Source organism: Saccopteryx leptura, chromosome 2 (genome assembly GCF_036850995.1).
Source record: "Saccopteryx leptura isolate mSacLep1 chromosome 2, mSacLep1_pri_phased_curated, whole genome shotgun sequence".
Classification (NCBI taxonomy): Eukaryota; Metazoa; Chordata; class Mammalia; order Chiroptera; family Emballonuridae; genus Saccopteryx; species Saccopteryx leptura.
Genome location: NC_089504.1, coordinates 11,816,285 through 11,843,394, shown reverse-complemented (window position 1 = coordinate 11,843,394; position 27,110 = coordinate 11,816,285). Strand labels below are relative to the sequence as shown.

Genomic DNA, 27,110 nt, shown 5'->3' with positions numbered 1-27,110 from the left:
GAGGGGAAGACTCCCCTCTTTTGCAAGCCCTGTAACCATTCACTCCCTGGGGGATGATGTGGACCCCGTGGGTGTTCAGCAAAGGGCAGGTCCCTTCCCTTAGAGCAGGGGTCGGGAACCTTTTTGGCTGAGAGAGCCATGAACGCCACATATTTTAAAATGTAATTCCGTGAGAGCCAGCCATACAATGACCTGTGTATGTTACACATTATCCAATAAAAATTTGGTGTTGTCCCAGAGGACAGCTGTGATTGGCTCCAGCCACCTGCAACCATGAACATGAACAGTAGGAAATGAATGGATTGTAATACATGAGAATGTTTTATATTTTAATGTTATTATTATTTTTATTAAAGATTTGTCTGTGAGCCAGATGCAGCCATCAAAAGAGCCACATCTGGCTTGCGAGCCATAGGTTCCCGACCCCTGCCTTAAAGGCTCCCATTAAAAACATCACAACTTGCTAACACACACAGACAAATGCTGTCCCTCTGCTCAGTGCCAGCTCTGGAAAACTTGTGGGTGGAGGGACAAGAACTGGCGAAAAGGGGGAACTAGAAAAGCTTAAATATTTTTTTGGGGGGGGAGGGCTGGATTGTGGTGAACCTTCTCGTTTTTTTTCCAATTCAGAATTAGTATGAGGCTTAGGCTATAAATAATAATGACAAAAATTATTTTAAAGTCAGTAAAACGTTTGGATGTGCCAGCATTAATATACACACTCCATAGCAATAAGTTTTTCTTTTTTTTAACTTAAAATGTGACATGGCTTTCCAAGCTGTGCTGAGTTGGAGGACTCGGGTGTCACCAGCCAGGCTAATTGTAGCCACCAATTCCATTAGCAATCAATCAAGTGCATTCTCCCTGGATAAGGCAGGGGGACCCATGCTCCCGTCTCACACCTTTAGATTCCTGTCACCCTTGTCACCTCGCTCGACTGTCACAGCCCCTGTGGGGCTGGCAGAATGAACGCCCTGAGAAGAGGCACACAGAGGTGCCATCCACCCTGCAAGCTGGCACTGGGGCACGGGAAGGCAGCAGCTCCGGACACATCTCCCCCCACACAAGGGCAAGCACACTGGCCACCCCCACCCCCCGAGGCCCTGGAGAGTCCACAGGCCCAGCTCAGGGACACGGAAGGAGTGAGGAGAGACCATTCAAAGGGAGCAGAGAAGAGAAAGCTCTCGGAGAAGCCAGAGCTCGGGCCCTCTTCCCGCTGGCGCTCATCGTCAGAGGAGTCTTCGGAGAGGAAGACCGCATAGTGTCGCGAGGGCTTTACGAGGCTGGGGCAGAGGGAGACAAGAGAGGAGAGAACAGTTAGGAGGCACCCTCAGACCTGCACGCGGCGGGGTGGGGGGGAGTGAGGAGGGGGCTCGGGGCTCAGCGCCCGGCCCAGCCCCGGTGCTGGCCTGGGCTGCAGGCTCCCTGGAGAAGGCCGGCCGGCCGGCACAGCGGGCCTGATGGTGCGAGGCAAGGAGGCTCGTTCCACATCGGAAAGGAGCTGTGGCTTTGCCACGTGTGTCAAGAGCCTGAAACACAGTATCCAGTCACCTGTTACCGGGTAATTCCACTTGCGTTTAGATAGCCCTAACGGTAGCCAAGAATTACTCACAAAGATGTTCACCACTGCTATGTTTATAATATGAAAACACGAAACCACCTGACTTCCCAGCAACAGGAAGCTGGTGAAGTGAATTATGGTACCGCTGGCTAGAGGTTATCCTCCCAGTAACTACAACGTTTATAGAGGAAAAGCTAAAAATCAGGATGCTGAATGGCGGTTATAGCATGTTCTCATCTCTGATGGGAAACGGCAGAGAAAAGGGTGGAAGGGTATGTGTCCGACCGCCGACACCGGCTGGTGGGAGGGCTGCTGACTCCCCGCCACCTTTTACCCTGTGCGTCTTCCGCGTTTCCTACAACGTGCATATCTATTTCAATAGTCAGGAAAGGGTAGGAGAGGAGAGAGTGGCGGGAGGTGAGCCACGTGGAACCCGCGAGGCCCCTTTCTGAGGAGCGTGCTCCCTGCGTCTCCCTCAGATGCCTCTTCAGAGAGTCTTTTTCATCTGTGATGTGGAAATTAAATATTCATTGTTATAAAAAATACATCTCGCTTGTCAGCCACCTGTGAGCTCTATAAACACAAACACACACATAGCCCAGAGAAACTCCACTCCACGCTGGCTCCTATGAATTATACACGGACCAGGGCCCATGAGAGGCCAGTGTTGGGAGAGGGCAGCTGGGCCGGCCAGACGTTGGTTCGAATCCGAACCCTGTAGCCGATGCTCAGGCACCCGGCTGGGAGCGGGCGCCCCACACGCCGAGATCCCCGCGGCCTATGGTGAAGTTTGGGGAGGGGGTGGGTAGGAGACATTGGGTGCCTGGGGGAGGGGGGCAACCCCCTCCCCCACACCCAGCTGGCTCCTCTCTTTGCTTTATAGGATGCACTTACATACATGCTTTATTTCATGGAAAAGTAACGTCTTTAAAAAGTGCACGGGAGCCAGGGTTGGAGGGGGGAGGGCAGCAGCTGTCCCCGGGGGAAGGGACAGCAGGTTGTGAGTGGTCTCAGCCACAGTCTGCCGGCACAGGTGCTGAGCTGCTGCTACCCAGCAGTATGCTGTTCTTTCAAAAGCAGCGCCGAGCTGGCTCCCAGGGCTGCGGGGGCCGCCCTTCCATGCCCGAGCCCCGCGTTTCCTCAGTCCCCACCCCCTGGAAGTCAGCCAGGCAGCGGTTCCCTCCCCGTTCAGGTGGAGGTGGAGATGGAGGTGGAGGCACAGAGAGGGGGAGCCACCTGCCCAGGGTCGCACCAAAGGAGGGGCTGGGTCACAGCGGTCCCCTCCTTTCCCAGGTCACCTTGCAGGGCGTTAGGGATGAGACACACCTTGGCCCTTCCTGGACCAGAGGGAGCATCGACCCAGGTGAGGCATTTTCCTCTGGACTCAGGGGGCAGGAAGACTTCATCTGCAGAAATGGGCACTGGCCACCGTCGGGGCAAGGATGCCCAGCTCCTCACTTCCAGCAGGACATAAAACAAGGTGCAGGAGCAGGGCCACTCTCCACACAGCCACCAGAACCCTGCTCTGGGTCACAAACCTGGCCCTGTCACGCTCCTGCTTAACACCTGCCAACCTGCTCCTCTGAATGGCAGTTTGTTGGCAGAGGGTTGTGCGGTGAGTAGAGCAAGTAGAGCGTCAGGAAGAACAATGTGCAGACGTCTGTGGGATGATGTACTGGGTGGGCAGGGTGAGCGCGGCAGAGCCGCAGGGCCGAGCCCACGCTCCAGCAGGGTGGACGCTGAGTGGGCCCTGTCCACTGGTGCGGCTCCTCCTGCCCACACCCTGCACGCCCCCTGCCTGCTGTCCTCGCTTGGTGCACTGCCTGCTCTTCAGTCTTGAAGACTCAGCCCAAATGGCACTCTGAGAAGAGTTCCCGGATGGAGTTCTCTCTCTGAAGTCTTAGACAGTCACCTTCTCTGTGGGTGGCGTGCTTCACAGCTTCCCGGATAGCCTTCAACCTCCTGCAACTCTGCGCCTGAGCTGAGCGCCAGGGCTAGGGCCTGGCTCATTCTTCTCTCTATCCCCGCCTGGGACCCAGCGTTAGCACAGGGCAAGTTTGCTGACCCACAGAACGGAAGCCAGCGTGCTGCGGAGACCAGGCACCCGTTTCACCCATGTCCTGGAGCCCCTTTCACCAGCTTATGGCTGCAGTGCAAAAGTGTCCCCTCTCTGAGTTCCACCTGTCCTCTGAGGTGCTAAGACCTGCGGGACAGGGGGAGTCTCAGGCACACGGTTCAAGTAACATCCACACGTAGGCACTCGTCAGGGGTTTACACAGGCCATTTCTACCCCTCCCAACAGGCTAGCAGGAAGGTCTCAGTATAGTGATCTTATAGAGGATGACGCTGTCACTAGTCTGTCCATCCGTCTGTCTATCCACATACCCAACCAAGAGGCACTTCCTGGGTGCCTGCTGTGAGCAGACCCAGTGCTAGCTGGGAACCACTGGCAGAGGGGAGAGATGTGACCCAGTGACCTGGCCAGGAAGTGATGAGCAGGGCTTTCAGCCCAGGCCCTCACTTTCCTGCCCACTGGGCTGGTGGCAGAGGTCCGTGTCAGGGACACACACCTCTGCTGGCGCCAAACCGAAGGAGGCTCTTGGGGGACCCTCAAGTCCATCTTGAATGCTTTTCCAGCACCCACCCAAGCACGCCCCCAGCCCTAGCTTTGACAAGAAGGGAGAAGTCACAGCTTGGCACATAAACTGAATGCCACTAAGCCTACCACAATGTCTGGATTTCTGTGAGAGCAAGGAGCCTTAGTGCTGGACTGGACCGTGGCTTCGTCGGTTCCCGTCAGTCCAAATCCAGCGCCTCCCCAGACCGGCATGTCACGGAAGGGGGCTCAGGGTGCTGGAGGGGCAGAGAGGGAGCCCCGCTGTCCAGCCCACTGTCCAGTCGGCTCCCCTGGCCAGGCCAGGCTGGCTGGGCCGTGGCTTCAACCAGAGGCCCTGGGAGCCTCCCGAGCAGGCCGTCCAGCCCTTGACGGTCAGAGCACCCAGACGAGCGTGCTGCCAGGTGGTGTCATCGGATCGAAGGTTTTCCAGGTCCAAGCTTTGGGCCACGTGGGTGACGGTGAGCACACTAGCAGCACTTATAAGTGTTGAGCTGAACTCTGTCCATGCGGGTTCTCATTAATCCCGACGCAGCCTCATTTGCAGATGGAGCCGCCGAGGCTCAGGACGTGGGAGCCGCACGTGCCCCGTGTCCCTCAGCAGCTGAGCGTAGACCGGGAACCTGTACGTCGACTCCAAGCCACAGCCTCTTCAGACGGAATGAAATAAGGGGCTGGGAGTTTCCCCTTCCACTTTCAATAAAAGGTGAGGTTTCAAAATAAACTTATTTAAATTCAGCTGCTCATGTTCTCCCATGGAACATACAGTCAGATATTTGTCAGAGATAAAGGATGAACCGTCGAAAACGTCCAGGTTTAAATTTTTTATTAGCTTTAGGCAGAATACGGGGGGGGAAAAAGTGTACCTCTTCCCTCATTAACCCAATTCAGCAGCTACCCTGCAGTCTGCCACCCACCACTCGCCTGGATTTTATTATACACAAATTGCTGTCTGCGAGAAGGCAGGTCACGGCGAACCTGGCTACCCAGCGAGGGCTGCGGAGTCCGGGCGGGCGAGAAAGGCCCGCTGTCCATCACTGTTCGGGCCCCATCACCTCCCGTGGCTGCTCCTGCCTCTGCCCACCTCGTCTCAGTGCGCAGTCCCATGCAGATGACTTCCCGAGCCCCTTCTAATGTTTGGTTTAACGTGTCGCCGGTTAGTGCGCACGTGTGACAGGGGTGACAGGTGCGGCTGTTCCTTTTTAAATACCATGTCAGAGACACGGCGTCAGGAAGCGGGGACGTGCTCCGTGGCTCTCTGCTGCACCAGGATCGCATGGGCTTATTTTTTAATGAGGAAGATCTGCATCTCGGGAGTTTTTTTCATGTGTCACATCGCGTGGACAAATCAGCAGCACGTCACGCTGGCCCAAAATGAAATGCTGACAAATGTAGATATTTCAAATTTAATTGACATTTAAATGTACTTGAGATAAAGAAGGGGGAAAATCAGCAAGGACTTGGTCTCTGGAGGTAGCGAAGGGAGCTGGTGATCGTTTTTTAAAGGATCATTTCTCTCAAGCACAAAGGATCTTCACTCAGTACATGTCCTGGCCGCTCTGGTGTCCCCTGATCACGTGGCTCCTACGGGGCTGATGGGTAGGGACAGGCCCCTGGACACCCGGGTCCTGCCTCCCTGGTAGGTGCCAGTCTGTCGTCAGCCTTCCACCGTTCCCTTCATCCCAGCCAGATGACCTCGGGACAGTCACCTGACTTCTTGGAACCTCCATTTCTAATCTGTAAAATGGGAGGTCCACAGCCCTCCTGATGGTCTTATCATAAAAGCTGAATGGAAATGTTTGCAAAGTTTCTTGTGTAACAAGCAGCTAGTACGTAGTGAGCGCTCGATTACTCTCAACAGCCACCATGTTAACCTGCCAACAAGGACATTCTGCGCAGGGTTTTGCCCAGGTGTTCGAGGACGGACAGGGTGGCCCCTGCCTTCCCAGACCTTCCCAGGAGAGGTTACTGGTCCCCAGCCGGGGCTATCCTAGCAGGCCAGAGTCATCTGAGAAGACCCTGCCATGCCCTGCCTCCATCGCCAGGAGTCCGGACCAGCACTCCCGGTCTCATCGTACTGTGTACACAGGCTAACAGAACAGACAGACTCTGCAGCAAGCAGAGGGGGCTCTGGGGGAAACAAGCTCAGTGCAGGGCCCCCAGAGGCAGCTCGGAACTGCACTGGAGCTACTCCTATGTGACCGGGGTAAGGGCGAGGTCGTCCTCAGAGAGGAAGACCTGCAGACAGATATGCTGGATGGAGGACCTGTGCACTTGGCTGTATTTGAATATCTACTTAAAAGTAATGTGAGAATCACTACTGTGACAAGTCAGGGTCACCAGTGAGGGGGCGTCTTCCTGTCAGGAGAGCTCCTTCCCAGCCCACTGGGAACCTGCTCTGCCAGAGGGCAGTGCTTGGGGTGCACCTGGCTCACTTGGGAGGTGACACAGGGGCTGGGCTTTTAATCGTGCGCAAGGCAGAGGCTGCACAAGGGCCTCGAGGCGTCTGTGGGGGAGTGGGCCCAGGGACCAGGCGCTGCAGGGCCTTGAACCTGCATGAGGACATAGCCAGTGTGTGCGGGGTGAGGGCTGATGTGAGGGCCCATCTCCTCTCTCTCGGGCTGGCTGTGCCCTTTGCCTTCTCAGCCTTTATTCATCCCCCACTTAGTTATTTATCAACTTGCATATTCACTGACCCTTTGAGTAGTACCAGTGTTCATGTACGTCCTCGTGCCTGCTGATCAATCAGAGTACAATCAATTTATTTTAAAAATGTGTAAGGCAACATTAAGAAAAGGCAAATGTATGTTCTTCTTGTTTCCATAAATTGGTTATCAAACAAACATGATTTTAAGTTAATAAAACTGTAACTGGAACTAATTTCATTTTTTGAAAAAGAACTCACTCCCGGGGGTCAGCGAACATGAAATAAACTCACTACTCAAAGGGTTAATTCATTCCTCCTTTTAACAAAAATCACTAGTGTGTTTCACATGTCTGCGCCCACGCCCCAGATGCCCTGAGAAGTCCTCCCTGGGCCACCAGGCGGACACCCACATAGACAAGGAGGCCCAGGCACAGGACGGGGCCCCACTGTCTCCTCTCCAGGCTCTGTGGTGGAGGGAGGTGGCGGGGGACACCTTGGGCACTTTCCCTGCCTAGACAAACTGAAGAACGCCTGCCCCTTGCGCGGAAGAAGGCCTCTGCTTGCCAGGAGCCCAAGGCTTTTCTGGCAGAAGCGGTGGAGGAGGGCGAGCGGTGGGGCGGCAAGCTGCAAAGCAGTGAACGTGGACGTGGGCCCCAGCAGGCCCCGGGGCGTGTCTCAGACCCAGGTCACTTCCCCTGCGTGTCAGCGCCTGGGCTCCCTCCCGGTCCTGGGGAGACTCTGGGGGAGGGGAAGTTAAGTGAGATGACCCGGGAGGAAGTGCTGGGCCTGGGGCAGGTCTTTAAGAGGAGGTGACGGTGACATGGCACCTCTGATACAGAGGACTTGGCCGGGACGGCACAGCTGTTCAGAGGTGACTGAAATCCTATGTCCACAGGAGGAAGCATCCTTTCCTGGGGCTTCCTGAAGGCTAGTTTTTTGGCTGGAACTAACTCCCCCAGTTGTGACAGATCCTGGGAAGGGTCCTCCCCTTCGAGAGACATGGGGAAGGCGGGGCCCGTGCTCTCCAGGGCCGCTGCTGCTCCGTGGCAGGTCTTGCTCTTCCAAGCTGGCTCAGGCTCCATGTCTGCTTCTGGCTCAGCTTTGTCCCCAGGGCCCAGAACCCACTGCTGGGGGGGTGGGGGGGGGGCGAGTCAGGTCAGGAGCCTCTGGCCTTGCTAACTGAGTCTATGGCCTTCTGCTCCGTGTTTGGACTCTCGGCAATTCAGAGTGGGTCCTGGCAGCCTGCCATGGGGTAGTACCCAGACAGCTGCCCCTGCCCCTGGGGCCCAGGGCCAGCTGGCACCTTCCAGACTTGTTCCTGGGCTGACTGAGGTTTCTAGCGTTTAGAGGGCCTGGGCGGGGGAGGTGCTGGTGGCTTCATATGCACACCCTAGTCACACCTGGCACAGAGTAGGTGCTCTTCACACATCTGTGGTTAACTGATGCCCCTTCCCCATCTCCAGGGTGCTGGGCTGTGAGCTTCCCACCTGCCTTCAGTGATTCCTCTGCTCATTCATTCAGCAAACAGCCCTGAGCGGAGGCCTGGGCTGCTCTCGGTCTGGAGCTGAAGGGCAGTGCTCTTGCCTGGAGGACCTCTGGGCCCTGGCGAGTGTGCCAGGCGTGCACACGTGCAGGCGAGGTGAACAGTACAATGTCGTAGGTAGCACTACATCAGGGGAAGCCCGGGGAGTTGTGGGTGGGGTGTGGGGGCCCCAGAGCAGTGACAGACCTGACAGCAGGAGCTGGCAGGAGAGGGGACTGGCTGCCTCGGTGCTGGTGTGGCTTCCGCGGGCAGCTTCCCGTTGTGCTCCCTGGGATGTGAACAGGCACTGGGTTTAAAAACGGGGCAAAGAGACTTGCCTGGGGTCTGACCCAGGTCTGCCGAATGCTGAAGCCCCGCTCAGGCACCAGGCCACCATCCCAGCAGGGCTCATGGGCCGCACCCCAGGGCAGCTCTGGGTCAGGCAGGAGGGACAGGGGCTCCACGCCTGTCACCGGTCGTGACCCACCGCACCCACTGCTGACGCTGTGCTGAGCCCGGGTCTTGAGGAGACGGGCGGAACGGCATGTATCACATCACCGTTGGCCAGAGCACGTGTGCGGCTGGCCCGCACCAATACAACCGTGGTGCCCTAAGCCCCGTCTTTGGGCAAAGCTCTCACTAAATGTTTCTGGCAGCTCTTCTGATCTTGTTCTAATCTTCTGGGGCTTTAGGGGCTGGGGTCACGCAGTGCAATTCGGATGATCAGACTGTCCAATTCCTAGGCAGTGTGGGCTGGCCATTGGTGGACAGATGGTCTGCCCAGCCAGCGAACCCGCAGCATTTCTCCTTGGCCAGAAGGATTTCTATCACCAGCCACAAGTTCCTCTGGGCCCCCCGGGACCAGATTCTCAGGGAGCCTACAGCTCTGGTGGGAGTGTAAAGTGCTACAAGTCTTTTAGAAAGTTACTCAGCAACATGGAGCAGAAATCTGCCTCTACTGCTGGTTTAGGGTACGGACTCTTATGTTAAAGAGACATATTTAAAGCTCAGCTCTGCCACTAACTAGCTGTGTAACCAAGGACACTGACAACCTCTCAGGGTTTCTGTTACTTCTATAAAACAGAGCGAATAATACCTACCCGCACCGACTTCTGGTGCGGATTCAATGAAATGCTGTATGTAAAGTGCTGGCTCGTGGTTCTCGGTTAATGGTAGCTGTTAATCACTCCGTTTCTTACCATGATATGAAGTAAAAAAATACTTGGAGAACAAGGACAGTCATGCTGGCATTCTCTGTACTGGTGAAAACCCGGAACAATCGGCAGGTCCAGCGTGAGGGCGTGGCTATGAGCTAGGCTGCGCACATGCGTACAGTGGGACCTCCCGCCGTCACCAACGGCAGGGGTCACCAGGGCATGGGGCCAATCCATCGGACAGCCCACTTGAAGGAAGCCGCAGGTCTGCACGCAGCTACAGGAATCTGCAGGGATGTGAACAAGTGGTTGTAGTGGGGTTCAGAATGATATTGTCTCTTCCCTAACTTCCACACAGCCTATAAGGCTATTGGGTTATTTTCACAAATAAACAAAAGTATTTGAAAAGAGCAGATTTGCATGGATCTGGCCAGAGGGGCGAGTAGGGCAATGGTTAATGGGTGTCTGGTGGCCGAATTTGGACTATTCTTATTTAAGGCAAAAGAAAGTTGAAATGACCAGCCTGCAGCCAGTCCAGCCTGCGTGAGCAGAGGGTGCTGTGTCTCACCCAGTGGAAGCGAGACCCCGGTGTCAGGCTCTGCAGCCGGTCAGCCCTGAGCATGCTGTGGATCCATCATGCATGTGGACCACACGCCCTTCACCACCGAGAGTCGGAAGACAGCCCGACCCTCCTGGGTTCTGTGAAGATTAAGTGAGGTGAAGCCTGCGCGTGACTATCTCCTGTTCTTTTAGCAACTCTGGGAGGGCTGCTGGCCCTGTCCCCTACTGCGGTGAATGAGGATGACAGCCTGGCAGAGACAGGCGCCTGGGGACCAGCAGGCCACTCCCTGCCTCTGGCCTCTGGTGTGGTCCTCAGGGGCAGGCAGTACTGAGCACAGCGCTGCATTTTAGAGCTTGCTGTTGGCTCCTTCTGAACTTCAAGTTCTATGGGACATCCGCCTACGCCTGACAAGCTGAAAGGAAAACAAGATGGCACCCAGCAGCCATGTACACTGCGAATGGAGCAGCCGGGCCCACCTCTGTCAGGTGGGCGCTGTGACCCCTACGGTGACCCCTGTGACCGCCATTGTCCTCACCATTCAGAGCAGTGCAGTTGTAATTAGGTTCTTAGCAAAGAGCCTGCTGGTGCAGGAGAAAGGCTGAGGTCTCTGTCCTCAGCTGATCCCACCATTTTCTAGCCCTGAGGCCTTGGGCAAGTTACTGAAAGTTTCTCTCTGAGCCTCAGTTTCTCCATCTGTTCAATGGGAAAACCACTCCTAACTTTCACAGGATTAACTGACATGCAGTAAATGGTGCTCTTTCCTTCCCCGGGTAGAAACACTCAGGCCCCAGTGGACACTGCTTCTTTGGCAGCAAAACAACGGCTTGGGTTCCCAACTCCAGGAAACCAGAGCAAAAGGGTGGCACAAGTCACTGTGGGACCTGGACCTGTCCAGGCAAAGCCAGACTGACAACGCACCCCCACGGGCGGCCGCGAGTGACTGAGAAATGAAGTCAGCAGCATTGGGAGTCCCAGCCCTGCCACTTTCGAACGGGATGGCGCTGGGACTTGGGTGAAATACCCTTTCTGAGACTGTGTCCCGTTCTGTGGAAGGAGAAATGAACCCCAGCCTACGAGGGCCCAGGACAGGAGAGGTGCTCGACCAAGCTCACTGCCAGCTGGCCTCTGATGCCAACCCGTGCCGCCTGATGCCGCCCGACACTGCCTCTCGCGCTGGGGAGTGCTCAGGGCAGGCCGGCACCCCGGGAATAATAACAGCTGCCTACTGGTCCCTGAGCAGAGACAGTCACTGGATGTTAATCCGCACATATTAACTGAGAAACAGAGGGGCTCCTCTCCCCAGAAGTCCTCAGGTGTGCTCCCCCTGCCACCGAAGGGCTTTAGGTGGGCCAGGACACCTGCCCTCGGTCCAGGAAGAAAATCTGACAGGGAAAAGTTTCAGTTCGGAAAAATTTAAGTCAGCAAGAGTCAGCATGGGGATTCCTCTTAAAATCCTCTTTTCAAAACCCCAAGCCACTCACACCTCGTAGGTTTTCAAAGATACCTGTTGAGCAACTGAGTATATGAAGGACAGACGGACATCATGAGGACAGGAGGAAACGGACTTCAGCGGACGGGCCGGCCAGCGTGCACGTGGGCGCCTTGCCGAGCGACTTGCTGCGGGAGAATGTGGACCCGGCTTTCTTAATCAGCTCCATCTTGTCCACAAAGGTAGCTGTTTCATATGCTCTTTGGGGGTGAGAGTTGGGGCAGGAAGTCAGGAGGACTGAGTCCCTCCTTCCACTTCAAAGGTGCTGCTGGTCTTTCACCCAATTGTCTCCATTTCTGACGCACTTAGACACTCCCAGTGGAGGTGACGGTCCACGATTCAGGAAAACGCAGGCAGGATGAAGGGCCAGCCGTGGACCTGCATGCCCAGTGCGGAACCACCACGACAAAGGCCTGTCAGGACGTGGCTGCCGCCCGTGAGTGTGTCTCCCAGCACAACGCTGACAGATCGGGGAGCGGGTTTCTTTCCTCCCTAGAACAGTATTTTATGAGGAGTCTGTTTTATTAAAATATTTTCCGCTGGATGCTTCCTGTGTTTCAAGAACTTGGTCTTGCCAGCTGGAGCTGATGACAGTTGAGAAAAACACATCCAAGTGCTGTTGTGACATGGCACTTGGAAGTGGAGGAGCACAGTGGGGGAGGGGCAGCCTGGGAGAGATGAAGAAATCCCCCCCTGGGGGGGGTACCAGGAGCGTCCCTGGCCATATGGGAGGATAGCCCCCACCCCCCTCACCACTAAAAAAATGTGAACAGGAACTCTTGGAATGATGTCCCAAAGTGTACCTGTTTATCGGCGATGTGTGGACACAGAGAACCGTCGCTTTTTGTTGTTTTTTTAGATCACTGCCTGTTCACCAGCCCACTGAACGAGCCTCATGCTCCCCGTGGTTCAACCTCACGCTTCCTGAACAGAAGTCTAAAACAAGGCGCATTACAGAAGGAAACGAGTGATGCTGACACAGTTCTGGGTACCAGCGGGAGGTGGGCCTGCTGGCCTGGCTCTCCGGCGCACACGAGGGGCACCCTCACCAGGCTGGAAAGCAGCCGCCAACACAGGCGCGACCAGGAGACCCAGCCTCTAACAGGGAGTCTGGCCACCGAGCGGGTCATGCCCGTCGCAGGATGTGCAGTGATGCTGGTCTGGGTGCTCCGTGCTCCTGTGCAGGGCAGGGATATTCCAGGTTCGCATTTCAGGACCACAGGCCCGCGACCTGTATCGCAGGGCAGTGGGGTTTAGCCCAGATTTAAAGTGGCAGCTTTAAAGAGGAGCGAGGGATTCCTCCCCTCTACAGACAAATCTTCAGGGCCTGAGGAACTCAGGAGCCGTGCCGCATCTTCTCCACAAGGGGGCAATCACAATCCACGCCAGTCATGGCCAGGGACTCATTCCTCACTATTCCCACTGTCCCAGTGTCAGAGCAAAAGTTCAGCCTACACCCAACTTCAGGTGTTCGTTCATCTCCCAAGACACACACATACACACTCACTCTCTCTGTCTCCCCCCTCTCTCTCTCACCTCTGTCTCCTGCAGCTTTCTGGGCAAGGTTTGGGGGTGGCCTGGGTAGGCCGGTTCTATGTGACAGAACATCTGAAGCAACATCGCAGTGCAAACGAGAGAGCCGGGGAGCGGAAGTGCTCTGCTGTCTGGGTGCAGGCCACCACTCGACGTTTCAGAATCGTTTCTTCCCTTTGGCTCCTTGTCTGACCGGGCCCTGAATTTGAACTTCTTTCCCTGAGAACTCTTCTGAGAGTAGAGTGTCCCCCTTTCTCACTCAACAAACTTCAGCGCCCTTGGGGCAATGTTTTTGGTTTCCCAAACAACCCTACCTTTGACGGACTCATGTACTTTTCCAGGAATCACAGGAAGCCAGGGGGTAGCTGCAGAGTCGTGTGAACAGAGCCCAGGGCTCTGTGCCTTGGGGACAAGGGAAGCCTTGCATCCTCGGCTGGAAGCAGCGGTCCCTTTCCCAGGCCGTGTACACAGCTCTGGTCACTGCTTGTGTACGTGCCTCATTATTTACCTCATTTACCCACCATCTACCCAGCAAGTGACTCTAAGGTGGGTCCTAGGCTAGCTATAAACCCCAGTACCTGCCCCAGGACCTCTGGGAGGTAGATAAGCAAAGCTATAGCAACATAAATGCCTGACACAGGTGAGCAGAGTGGGGTGGGGCTGGGGATAGGACAGTCCCACGTATAAATCTGAGCTCCAGAGACCCCTAGAGCCCCAGGCACAGGAGGGTGGAGGCCCTCGCTAAGTCACCTCTCTGACCAGGTTCCTAACTCTCGCCTCCTTCTGAGCCTGAGTACCCTTTGGGCACCGCTGCTCAAAACCCAGCGCAGGTGGCCTGCTTGTTGGCCTCTGGGGCCCCCCACTGCCGTGACAACTGCTAGCAGACACTGGAGATCAAGCCCTGGTCCCAACCGCCCTCTTTGTGAAGCACCCGCTCGCTCAGGCTCCAGGGAAGCCTCCAGAAGCCGGGCTGACGCGTGGGCGGCACAAGCACCGGCCCCACTGTGTTCTGGCAGACGGGCGGGGAGCAGAGGGGTACTCACTGCTCAGGGCTCGAGATGGACGTCCTTCGGCCTTCCGTGGTGACGTTGCTCTTCGGCCTCTTGACAACATGTGGACGGGGAGGGCGCACCTGCAGTGGGCACAGGGAAATCCCAAGGAGTGAGTCGGAAAAGCCATCCAGGAACATTGGGAAGTTTAGGATAAGCAGCCCCCAAATAAATGGTGGGGATCGTCACAGTATGGGCCACAAAGGCTCTGTGTACCACGGAAACACTGCCGCTGAGTGTACCGCAGGCGTGTGGACAGAATTCCGCGGCCTACTCAAACTGGCAGGGTCTTCTGAGAAGCCTGGCCTCCTGGCCCGCAGGTAGGGGGCGGTTCCCCGTCCTTGCGGGGCTTCCGCGAGGGGGCGTTCCCCCGTTCTTGTGGGGCTTCCGCGAGGGTTCAGTGAGACTGTGTGCACAGGGCCCGTAACAAAGAGGACTCGGAATGATGGCTCTCCACTCACCTCTAGAACCCAGAAACCGGTCTGGTGGAACAAACACGTTTCCTTCCGACTTTGTTTTTAGGGTTCATGTGCTTATTTTGTTCTTTTTACAACTGACTTACAAGATGCTTACTTTCCTCTCTAAATGGGAGGGGCAAGAAAGCAAATCATAGCATCAGGCGGTTTGTAAAAGTCCCCTTCTACTCTTGAGAGCACCCGGAGCATCTGGCGGGAGGCCGCACACCCTCCTGCGGGGGGCGGGTGGGGGTGTGACAGAGCAGCACTCAGCTTCCCAGTCCACAGCTGGGCTGTAGCGGCGGGATGGACTTTTCTTTCTGTTTTGTTTTCCTGCCCTGCTGCCCTGCAAGCCAAGACAAGGGCCCATACAAAAAGACAACCCTCCCCCAGCAGAGCCCACAATGGGAGTTGGTTAGAAAACTTCTAGGCGCCCCTAGAAGGATACTTTTTTGGTCTAATCAGCATGACATGGCTTTAAATTTGGCACCATCATCTCTGAACATTTCCAATACAGAGAGGGCCCCGAGAGAGCTAAGCCAAGAAAGTCTACCTGTGAGTTTCGCGGCCAAAAGAAGGGACTGAGTGTCCAGGGCAGGGGGCTGGCTCTCCCTCTGCAGTAGAGGGACCAACAGCAAACGCCACAGTGGCTGAGGCTCTCGGGCAGGACAGAGGAGGGAGGTGCACAGGCTCCATGTCCTGCCCACCCTCTTCTCTGAACCACCCCCACCACAACTGTGGGTGACAGTGCAGTGGCTTAGGAACACAAATCACACAAGTTTGGCTGCATAAAAGACAAGTCTTCCTGGAGTCTAATCAAGCCCTCAGGTTTCCACATGCCTGATCTAACCAAAGTGTTTCCTGTGGACTGGCCAGTCTGATCTCATCCTCCTCAGCAACTCAGAGATGTGGCCAAAAAAAAAAGCCCAATGCATCCCACCAAACTTGCTGTCTTCTTTGGTGGGCTGCCCGGAAGACCCGCGAAGACCTGCAGCGGTGATGCCATGATGCGGGACAGCGCCAGCAGGGGGTCTGGCACACAGTGGGGCTCCATAAATGCTCACCTTGCTTCTCTGTGAGCTTGTCAACAACAAAAGGAAGCTGGGGGTGGGGTGTCTCTGAATGAGGTTTGATATATGATGGTCTCACCCCTGCGTAGCATCCTGCTTGGTGTCTGGTATTAGAGTGGTCACTCAGCAAGATTTTTAGAAACAAGTGAATGCTGTTGCTTGGGATTTAAGTAGTACATAACAATGTTGCCATTATCATCATTGTTATTAGAACAGCGCCTGCCACAAAGCCACCATTTGCTGGATACACGAATGGATACACCACAACCCACTCTAACGGTGAGCTGGTTTCCCTAGCCAGAGGCAGCTGGTAAACAGGGTCACTGAGTTGGAATGCTCCCCCAGACTTCCACCACAAAGGCGGGTGTGCCGATGGGGCAATGGAACAGTTCTGCCTGCCGGGGGCGGGGGGGCTGGGGTGGTGGTTTCAGGAAAGGGCAGACATTAAGGCCTGTCAGCCTGTCCTTGCACATGGCTGCTCCCTGCTACAATGAAGGCGGGTTAGGAATGTGAACTTGTGGCTGAAATGGGGGGATTAAGTTTGTGGCAACCTCAACTGAACTTGCAACGTGGTGAAACATGGGGAAAAAGAACAACAGAGCTAATTAGACGAGCTGAGCTGTCAGAGTGCCGCTGAATGGCTCAGTGCCAACAAACAAAAGGAATGGGTTGGCAATCAGCAGGATCGATGGAGAAGACTGCTTCATTAGGGATGATAAAACAGACAGAGCAGGAGAGAGGAGGGGCAGGGAGGGGGCAGGGGGACGCGGAAGGAGGGGGAGGGAGAGAGAGTCACCACAGACCCAGGGACAGCTAGTCACCCACGCTGCTACAGACACACCCAGAGTCACACGCACTTGCCTGGTGTGGACAAAGCCAGACACAAAATTATACTCACAGACAACCATTCAGAGACACACAGAGGCCTCAAGATGCCAACATGTACACAGTCTTACAAACACACACAGAGGCGAAGACACATGCATCGATCTCTCTCTCTCTCTCTCTCTTTCACACACACACACACACACACACACACACACACACACACACACACGGCCGCAGACCTACAGTTGCAGCCGCAACCAGGCAGACACACAGAGACAAAATGGTTTAATTAAGCCCGAATCACAAGACGATGCAGACAACTGGCCCGTCATATTTCAGCGATCACATCCGTCTTTCTGGGGTGCTGAGGGAGGGAGGGGGCTGGGGATGAGGGGAGAAACCACATGCACGCACGACAGCGACGACTGGCCCCACCAGTGTTAGGATCCCAGCAGTGCCAGGGGAGAAAATGCTAAACAGGGATTTTGAGCTCTGTTCAAGGGGGACTTGAGGGGAAAGTTGGGAAACCAGCCAATTCCCCACCGGATTTAAAACCTGAGAAATCTAAGTTGGCAGGGTTAAATGTGTAGTGAATACAAAAGCACCGAGTACATTTGATTTTAATGGTGAGCAAGAGGTAATAAATACAGAGATTACAAAGCGCTTCCCATGCACCCGACCACAGCCTGCCTCTCCCTGCACGCCCCGACCCACTCCCCTCAGTCCGCCAGACACCAGCAAGGCTTTCTTCTGCTCTTGCCTTTTTCTGTTTTTTGAAAAAATATTCTAAATCCCTGGGTAGCAACTGCACTCCAGCCACAGGTGCCAGGCTACAGCGCTCCTTCCAGAAAGGTTGCATGGCTGGCCTCCACGCTCCCGCCACCTTGGGCCAATGGCTGCCCTTCTGCCCAGAACGTTTGCAGCCCAGTGACCTGGCAAAGCCCAGCGGGGGCCCACTGGCTCCTGACATGGGAGCTTGTCAGACCCCTCTCTTCAAGGTCCTTGAAGGGTTCTATATCCCCTGCCTCCCAGGCTCACCCCTAACATGCAGTGGTGCCCACTGGATTGTTTGCACGAGTGCACGTGGAGTGAACAGACCCTGCAGCACTAGGGACCACAGGGCCCAGAAATCACAAACCTTCTAGGATTCCCAAGTCAGCCCAACAGTTACCCTGCTTGGCAGAAGGTGTTCGGGTTGGCAGAAATTGAGTATGTGTGCCCACTTCATGCCAGAACTGTGCTAGGCAGTATACATACATGACCTCATTCCCCTCACCAGGTATGTGCTGCTAAACTCATTTTACAGATGATGAAACTAAGGCTCAGAGAAGGTAAACATCTCACCCAAGCCATCCAGCTAGGAAGTGGCCAAGCTGTGATTCAGAGCAGGGCAGACCGCTCTGACTTCCAAGCACAGGAGAGCTGGTTCTGCTAGCACCTTGCCTCTTCAGCGCTCCAGAACCCAAGGGGACCAAGGAGTGCAGCCGGAGGGCAGGGCAGGTCGCTCCCTGCACCAGTACGATGGCAGGCTTTTCTCAGGACGTTTGCATTCCTGAGTCCTCAGTGGCTAGAGGATGTGGCTACCTCTATACCCACACTCCGCATGAGTCCCCACATTGGCACAACAATACAGAGTCCTCGGTGGCTGTCTCCAAGAGCTGGTTTTCCTAAGGAGAGCAACAGTGACCTGTAGGGCAGTGGTCCCCAACCTTTTTTGGGCCACGGACCGGTTTAATGTCAGAAAATATTTTCACGGACCGGCCTTTAGGGTGGGACGGATACATGTATCATGTGACCGAGACAAGCGTCAAGAGTGAGTCTTAGACGGATGTAACAGAAGGAATCTGGTCATTTTTAAAAAATAAAACATCAGCCCTGGCCGGTTGGCTCAGCGGTAGAGCGTCGGCCTAGCGTGCGGAGGACCCGGGTTCGATTCCCGGCCAGGGCACACAGGAGAAGCGCCCATTTGCTTCTCCACTCCTCCGCCGCGCTTTCCTCTCTGTCTCTCTCTTCCCCTCCCACAGCCAAGGCTCCAATGGAGCAAAAATGGCCCGGGCGCTGGGGATGGCTCTGTGGCCTCTGCCTCAGGCGCTAGAGTGGCTCTGGTCGTAACATGGCGACGCCCAGGATGGGCAGAGCATCGCCCCCTGGTGGGCAGAGCGTCGCCCCCTGGTGGGGGCGTGCCAGGTGGATCCCGGTCGGGCGCATGCGGGAGTCTGTCTGACTTTCTCTCCCCGTTTCCAGCTTCAGAAAAATGAGAAAAAAAAAAATAAATAAATAAATAAATAAATAAATAAAACATCATTCAGACTTAAATATAAATAAAACTGAAATAATGTAAGTTATTTATTCTTTCTCTGCAGACTGGTACCAAATGGCCCACGGACCGGTACCGGTCCACAGCCCGGGAGTTGGGGACCACTGCTGTATGGTGCTTTCTAAGCGTTCCTGCCTGCCTGGGGTTAGGGGTGGGGTTCCAGGTCTCGGGAGTTCTGAGTGCCACCCACTGGATGACTCTGGCTTAAAGACAGGCTGCTGGCTGTGGAGCGATGAGATATAGTAGAGGCAGGCCTGGGTTTAAAGGCCGGCCTGGCCTCTTATCTCTGTAGTCTCTGCAAACTGGGGAAACAGTGTCTGCCTCCTCTGGGCTGTTGTAAATACCAATAATTATATAAGTGCCTAGCACAATACTAGGCACATAGAAAGCTCCAATAAATGTTATTTCTCTACCCCTCCGTCTCCCTGCCAGGACCTAGTACTGCTCCAGAGATTCCACAGGAAGCCCAGCTGGCTGCTGCTTACTGTTTCCTCAACAGAAGGCTCTGCCCTGTTCTTTATACTGAGATGGACTCGACGGAGATGGAGCTGGGGGATCCAGAGAGCCAGGGGGCTGGGAGACCACGGGTCCTAGAGTCTGGTGACTCCTCCCTGCAGCTGAGGGCCTTGGGCTAGGTCACCCAGCACCAGTTTTCTCTTCTCTGCACTGTGGAGACAGCGCCTGCCTCAAAGGGTGACGGCTAGATGATGGGCCTCGGACTGATCGCTGGCCAGAAAGATCCTAGGCAAATGAGTCACTAAGAAACCGTGTCACTCCTTAGAAGTCGTAGGATTTAAACACCTGTTAAGAAAGTTAAGAGCTGCTGCTGCCGGTGCTCAGTGCTCTCCAGTGTCATCTATGTTCACTCTGAAAAAGTCTCTGTGAGTGAGGGGATATTACAGAGAGAGGTGGGGCTCAGAGAGCTTCAGCACTTGCCCGAGGTCACACAGCTTTGGTATTCAAGTCTAGCTCTGCCCCCAGTCCATGTTGCTAGGGACTGCACAGAAACTCGCACTAAATTGTACAAGGTTGACCCAGACGGGGCTGCCTGTCCCCTACACTGGTTTCTTTGTGCTGTTTGTGCCTTTCTCCCAACAACAGTGAACGGAAACACTCCAGTCCCTTGACAGCCGTGCCAATCACCATCTGAGTGGGTAACATGATGCGTCCTTCACAGTGACCACAGGGGAAGGCATCTACCCCCCCCCCCCCCGCCACCCTGGCCTCTAACTCCACATTAGGGAAAGGAAGGAAAAAAGTACCCTGGAACTTTCTGATGTCCATACATAGAGAGAGCAGCCATCCACCTAATGCTGGGTGTGCACACCGGGGATTAAAAACAGACACAGTTCAGTCTGGCCACCTGCACCCCTCGGCCGCCACACCTTTCACAAGGTGGATTTGGGCACGTGCACTGGACAAGGCGGGAGGGGCCGGGACGCGCATTTGTGGCGAGCCCTGACTGCACGGGATAGGAAGCTGACCGCTTCTCCATGGCTGCAGGAGCGGTGGCCACTACGAACAAGGACAGAGACACTCCTCTCCCACTAAGCAGCCCTCCGCAAGTGGTGCTGGTGGGTTTCCCACTTTAAAGGAACCTGCTAAAGTTGTTATGCCTCGGTCTTTCCAAAGTCTTGGCTTATTAGGAAAATGACTTCACCACAGCTGAATTCGGGACCCACACACCGTATTTTTCTATGGCACTTCTCTAAAAACCACCCGAGGATCTTCTCTCTTGCCTCCCCCTTTGCCAGCTGTCGGGGGGGGGGGGGAGTTTATCACGTGTCATCACACGGGAAGGTGAGCTCCAATGTGAGGCCCACCCGAGGAGGCACACCTGTCTCCATTTGAGTTGTTCCACGTTCTGGGGGTATAGCCTCCCCTGGTCTGGTGGGGGCCAGAGACCCTGCTGCCAGACTTAGTGAGAAGAGGGTGTGGGAGCAAGACTTGGAAGCTCACTGGCTAGAAACAGGGCTCAGCCTAGGAGCTGTGCTCCAGCGCTGTGCACACGGCTCTGACACCACACAGCGGCCCCACGACCTCTGACCTCCAGCAAGCCCCAAGCTGCTCTGACCTGTGATCCCTGAACTGCTTCACGCAAAGGAAAGAGAAGCCCAGAAAATGCAAGTTCGGGTTCATGCCACACAGGGGGAAGCTGGAAACCCAATCCCAGGTTTTCTTTTGCAAGGCAGCCGAGTTCAAACTCCCGAGGAGGTTTAGTCAGGCGGGGACAGCGGCCCAGGCAGTGTTAGGAGGGAGGGCAGAACCACCGGCTACTCACGGGCCTCGAGCGCTGTATCTTGGGAGGCGGCGGGCGAGTGGGACGGAGCTGTCTTTGTGGCTGTATTAAAGCAAACTGAAAACATCAGTACACACGGAGATGGTTTGATGCATTTGTACACGTGGCGGGAGAACAAGCATCCGGTCCCCCAAGCTCAGCCCGAGGGCCACCCTCAACGCCACCTGCTCCCCACCCCCACATCAACTGGTCGGTCCCTGGGTCCTGCACATTCCATTTCTGAGCCCTCCCTTCTGCAGTTTCTTCATTCTAGCCTCACCCTTGCTGGACCTCCTCCAGCCACTCTCCACACAGGCCAAGGGTGGTCTCCCAAAGCGCAGTATGGCCACGCCTCACCACAGCGTGGACACCTCTGCTCCAACCACCAGCGCCGCCTCCCCGAGCCCTGCTCCGTCCTTGGGTGATGGCACAACAAGGCTCTCGGCTGGCATTCCAAATCCTCCAAGAACTGGGTTCTGCCATGCCCACACAGACGCTTCCACCCATGCTTACCTGGGCAGACCCCAACATGGCCCTGGGTTCTCATGCCTCATTTCCTGCCTGCCCTCTGGCTGAGACGACCTACCCGACCCTGACCTGCCTGGCAAACATTTCCTTGTCATTTAAGACTCTGCCCACGTCAGATGCCGCCTTCTGTGTGCCCACTGTCCCAGGCTCCTTGCCACGTGAGACTTAACACAAACAGGAAGTATCTGCCCCATCTCCCATTATCTTTTTTTAAAAAATTATTAAATGTATTGGGTGACACTGGTTAATAGAATTATATAGGTTTCAGGTGTGCAATTCTATAATACATCATCTGTATATATAGCATTGTGTGTTCACCACCCAAAGTCAAGTCTTCCATCACCCTGTATTTGACCCCAATATCTTTCAAATGTTTAAATCCTTGTGCTTTGGAAGAAAATACATGCTCAATAAATGTCTGATGAACAAATGGAATTTGTACAACATGCTTGGCTTTGGAAATCGGGATTTGAATGAAAAACAACCGAGCCCAGACTTCTTGGCTCTGCTCTCAAGTCCTTGATCTTGAGAGTCAAGCTCTGTCCTGCACCTGCCCATCCAGATGCCCTGAACAGTGTGGGAGACAGGCAGGCGGAGTCGGGAGAACAGGAGCCCATGCAAGACTGAGACCTCAGACCTCACAAGCCCTGGGAGGCTCCCATGCTTCCTGCCCCTTCAACCATGTGGTTCGCGAAGGTACGTCATGATTCCACAAAGCCTAGGCCTGCCCCGCCCACTTCAGGGGCCAGGGCCACGTGTGGCGAGCCCGAATGAAGACCTGCTGTGAGGGTAGAAGACACACTGGACTTCAGAGGCTTAGCTTGAAGAAAGAATGTCGACTATCTCAGTAATTTTAAATATTGATTACTTGTTGAAATACAAGTATTTTGGATATTTGGGTTAAATATATTAGAATTCCACATGTGACTTGCATGTGTGGCTCCCATGGCATTTTTCTTGGACAGTGCTAGAGCTTCAGCTAGTTGGAGGGGTCCTTCTGAGAGACACCCTGTCTCAGATCTTTCTCTGAACCCGGCTCCTGGAAGGGAGGGGCCGTGAGTCTCAGGCATCCCTGGGTTCCCAGGGCCCTGCAAGGGCCCATCATGGGGGCCTGAGGGGAAATTCACTGAGGCACCCGGTAGAAAATTGGGGTCCTCATGGAAATACATTGAGGCTTCCCAGGTCCTGTACCGTTAGCAGGGAGTATGGGCCAACCCACGCCCAGCGAGCCTTCCATAGCTGGAAGCCATCTGGGGCTGAGGATGCCACCCACTGAGATGAGTGTGGCTGCCCAGCGAGTCCCCCAACGTACACAGCTCATCAGGAGCACAGGGGATGTGGAGCCGCCCCTTCCAGACGTCCGGCTCTCATCCCCACTCCCCTCATGCTTGGTTGGCCACCAGCGCCCCAGCTCCACAGCCCTCACCACGCATCACCTGTGACCTGGCCATTTCCCTTCTTGCTGGCAGAGTGGCAGTGTGGCGGTGGTCTGGGTTTGGACAATCTTGGACTGAGCCTCAGCCCTGCACCTGCCCTCACGGTTCCTGTGGGCCAGTGGTTTTAACCAACCCAGCCTTACTTTCTTCCTCAGTACGTGTAGGTGACGGCACTGCCCACCCGACGGGCTGCTAGGAGAGCTCAGTGAGATGATGTTCGCCGAGGTCTCCCCAGCGCCGCCAGGAGACACCAGAAACTACCCCCCGAGCAGGCTGCGCAGCCCCCGCCTCTCCCCTCCCAGTCCACCTTCCACGCTTGTTCCCCGGGGAGAACAAAACAGAGTACGTGCCCAGTCACGCCACTTGCCAACTCAAATCATCGTGCTGGAAGGCTGGCGTCTCAGAGGTGTCTTCTGAGAAATGCCATCCTGGGAGACGCCCTGTGTGGAGGGAGGGTGGGTGCCCGGCCAGAAGAGTCCGGGAAGTGCTGTCTACAGTCTTGTTCTCTTTGGAGATTCACAACGACTATTCGCACAGCAAAGGAAATGTCGCTGCAATAAAAACAAAACCAAACAAAAAACCAAAAACCCACCCGAAACCGGCAAAACCTATTAACTCCGTTTTTCTTTTACTGTATGAGCATTTATCAGCATAAGCTTTTGTTCCCTCAGTTTCCTCTGGGTTATCTTTTTCTGTGCAACCTCTTCTCCTAGCGTGGGAACTACCTGCTCTTTTTTCAGTGAGGATTGTTCGTCTCCCTGTGGCAGGGAGAGCGCATGGAAAGGTTCCTCTGCCCATGAGCTCTGTAAGTTCTGTGCTGCATCTTGGGTGCTTGGTTCACCTGGACGTGCTCGAAGACCAGAGAATCTACATCTAAACCCTTAACTTCAGCATCATCCTATACATTCTAAAGCATGTGCTGCAAAACCTCAGCACTCCTTTTGGGCCATGGCCCCTGTGTCCAGGCTCTCCCTGGGCACACCGACCAACTCCATCACTATAACAACAGACTGGCACACACTGCTTCTGTCGAGTGACGCTTTCAGATCATTGGTGGCTTTTCGGATATGTGGCCCCTTGAGCACACCCAACTTAGAAGCCCGCAAGTTGACCAGGGGGATTTAAAGACATCAGGAAAGGGTAACGTGGTACAAGTGTCCCGAACAGGGCCATGAGGGCCCCATGCCGAGTGCGGGGTGCATGACAGCACTTCCCCCTGGCCCAGGCAGACACAGATACACGGCTACAGGGATTCTTCTCCTTCCTGGAGGACAAAGAGTCATGGGGCTGCTAGGCCAGATTTCCCAAATATACCAGGGTGGGGTGACAGTTGAGGACACAAGTTGGAGAGAGCTAAGTGCTCTGAGGACTGGAACAGGCCACAGGGGTGTGTGAGTGGTGTGATCTGGATGGGAAGAGGGTGTGAAGAGAGAAGCCGGGGAAGAATCCACTCAACATACTAGTCCCTAGAATCGGCCCAGTGCTTGGGGCTAACTGAATGTGGGGACCATGACAGAGTGAGATGGGCACAGGAAGACCACAGGCTGGCCAGCCCTCATTTCAGGCGAGCCAGGAGCACTTCCCAAGGGCAGAGACCTACTCCCTTGCCTCCATGCCAGCCTGCTGCCCAGAGCCTCTTCCCTGGCCCTCGTGGCAGGAAGCACATCCATCTGTGGAGAAGGAAGCAGACTGGAGAGGGGCAGCGACCTGCTCAAGGTCCCCACTCGGTGGCAGGGAGCCCAAGGAACGGGTCTCAGGCCTCCTGACTGCGAGCCCAGTGCTCTCCCCACAGCTGGGGGAGGCAGTGGCTAAACCACAAGAGCCTCAGAGCAGGACAGAGCAGAGAGGTCGGGCGCGGCGGCACAGAAACTGCGTTTATGTGGTCCTCACTTCCCTTGCTGGGTCAAAACATGGCTGCACTTAAGTGAGTTCCAAAAGGCTGGGCCCTTAACCATCTTCCACAAAGAAGAGTCCCATCGCATACTTCACCTGGCTCTCCTGAGCTTGGCTGCGGCAGGGACGGGGGTTTCTGCGACCCACACAAGCAGCTGCCCTCCTGAAGGTCACGCTTAGTCGGGGAAGCACATTCACTCTCACGGAGGGAGGCCTCATCTCATGCACTTTTAAGGAGCATCTACTTGGGGCCAGGGCACCAGGACTCAGGAGAAGAAGACACAGCCTTTATCCTTACGGAAGGTATAGTCTACTGGACTGAACCTACATCACAGAAAAACAGCTTTCCTACAGGACAGAGAGTATTTGGGCTAAAACACAAGACATATATAATAGTTTGGGGTAGGAAGGCACGGGCTCATGTCGTGGCTCTGCCACTGGGTGAGTTATATGACCTGAGTCTCAGCTGACTTTTGTGTAAGAAGAAATAACCAGAAGTCACAAGCCCCAGTGTGAGGATGCTACGAGAGTACAGTACAGCCGTGCGAGGCTCCGGTCAGCTGTCCGGCTGAAGAGACGGGACCATCCCGTCCTCGGTCCACCCGTCGCACCCACAAGTTTTGCCAGAAAAGCCCTGCGGGTGTGAGGACCTTGGTTCTCCAAGGGAGTGCGCTGTCAGCCAAGCGCTGTTGAAGGAGACTGGATTTTAATAGTAACCTCTATTTGTATGATGCGTTTTCCTTTCAAAGCATTCTACTTCTCTTCTTTCCTTTGAGCCGCATCTCCCCTGGTGAGGCAAGTTAGAGAATAATAATTTCCCGGCTATAGAGACAGGAAACAGGAGGCCCAGAGAGGTTAAGGGACTAGTTTGAGGTCACAGAACTAGTCGCAGGAACTAAAACAAGCGGGTATTCTCAGTCCATTGTGCTATCCTTGTCAACCCAAATTTAAGTCACTCAGAATCCCTTCTGACATGGCTCTTCTAATCCTTGTTGCATGTGAAGTTAGAATCTGTTGTTAGAGGTCTGAGCCTTAGAGAAACAGCTAGAGAGAATGACTGCCATCCTCCCTTTCCTCATTTGAGCATCTCTTTCCGGTGCTTTCCAGAGGCACATGACTTGTTGGTTCATCTACTTAACGAACAGCAGAGTGTGCTCTCTGTTGGCATGGCGGTACATCCGTGAACTGCCCTCACAGGCTCCCCCTCTAACGGATGAGACAGAGTGCTAAGGCCTGGGGAGGTACAAAGGAGGGCAAGTCTACCAGACGGGGCGGTAGGGAATTCAGGTGCCTGGTACAGGAGGACCACAGTGGTCTGACAAGACTGGAGCGAGGATGACTATGCAGATGGGAGGACCTCCAAAAGGCTGGTAGAGGGTCACATACTATAGGGCCGGGCCCTGACCATCAAGAAGTGTGGGCTTTCTCTTCAGTGCAGTGGGAGGGACGCAGGCGGGAGGAACCACCACAGGTCTTGGTGTAAAAGGTGGGTGGGAAGAGGATGGGTGTGCTTCTAAGGACAGACACTCCCCTCCAGCCACAGGGGCCTGTCCAGGACGCCACATTGTCAACTCACCACCCCGGCCAAGTGACTGCTGGGAGATCTGAAAGTGTGATTGGCATGTCTCAGAGAAAAGAGGGACTCTGTGGCCTCCGCCTGGACCATGGCGTTTATATCCATCAGCCCTGTGGGCCAGGAGAGTATGCTCATTGGATATGAAACCCACATTTATGAGGACAGCATCTGATTTGCAGTTAATTTGTTGATGCAGCAAAACACATTGTTTCCAAAAGGTCAGGAGGGGAAGTCCTATTGGAATATCAACTTAATTACTTGGGCGGCATGGATGAGTGGGCGCCCCACACGGGGCTGCAGGGTGCAGAATACTCCACTGCCAAGTGCTGACTTGGGGCAGAGCTCAGCGTGTGCAGGGGGCACCACGGGCGGAGGGGGTGGGGCAGCCTGTATGGTGGGCAGAGCCAAAGCATATCCTGCAGCCTTGTTCCTGGTGCCTGACCAGCAATCCTGCCCTTCCAGGGAACCCTCATGTGGGAATGAGGGTCGTCACCCCATTCCACAAGTGAGGGAAGGCAACGACTTGCCCAGGCCTTCAGAAGAGCCCACCTCAAGGGAACTGTGTGGGGGGGGGGGCAGAGGCCCTGTGATGTATGTG

At 55.1% G+C, this 27,110-nt stretch overlaps 1 protein-coding gene across 8 annotated transcripts in view; it reads right to left on the bottom strand.

Annotated features, from left to right (window-relative positions):
- DENND1A (DENN domain containing 1A) overlaps positions 1 to 27,110 on the bottom strand; it is a 486,566-nt gene that overhangs the window by 5,162 nt on the left and 454,294 nt on the right. For 4 of the 8 annotated variants that reach the window (XM_066367202.1, XM_066367200.1, XM_066367204.1 and 1 more), the window contains 3 exons: positions 21,083 to 21,157; positions 14,126 to 14,214; positions 1,155 to 1,283 (listed from right to left, as the gene is read on the bottom strand). In XM_066367202.1, the coding sequence (XP_066223299.1) occupies positions 1,155 to 1,283; positions 14,126 to 14,214; positions 21,083 to 21,157 (293 nt within the window). The remainder of the gene's footprint in view (positions 1 to 1,154; positions 1,284 to 14,125; positions 14,215 to 21,082; positions 21,158 to 27,110) is intronic. The other 4 variants (XM_066367201.1, XM_066367205.1, XM_066367203.1 and 1 more) reach the window with 4 other exon arrangements.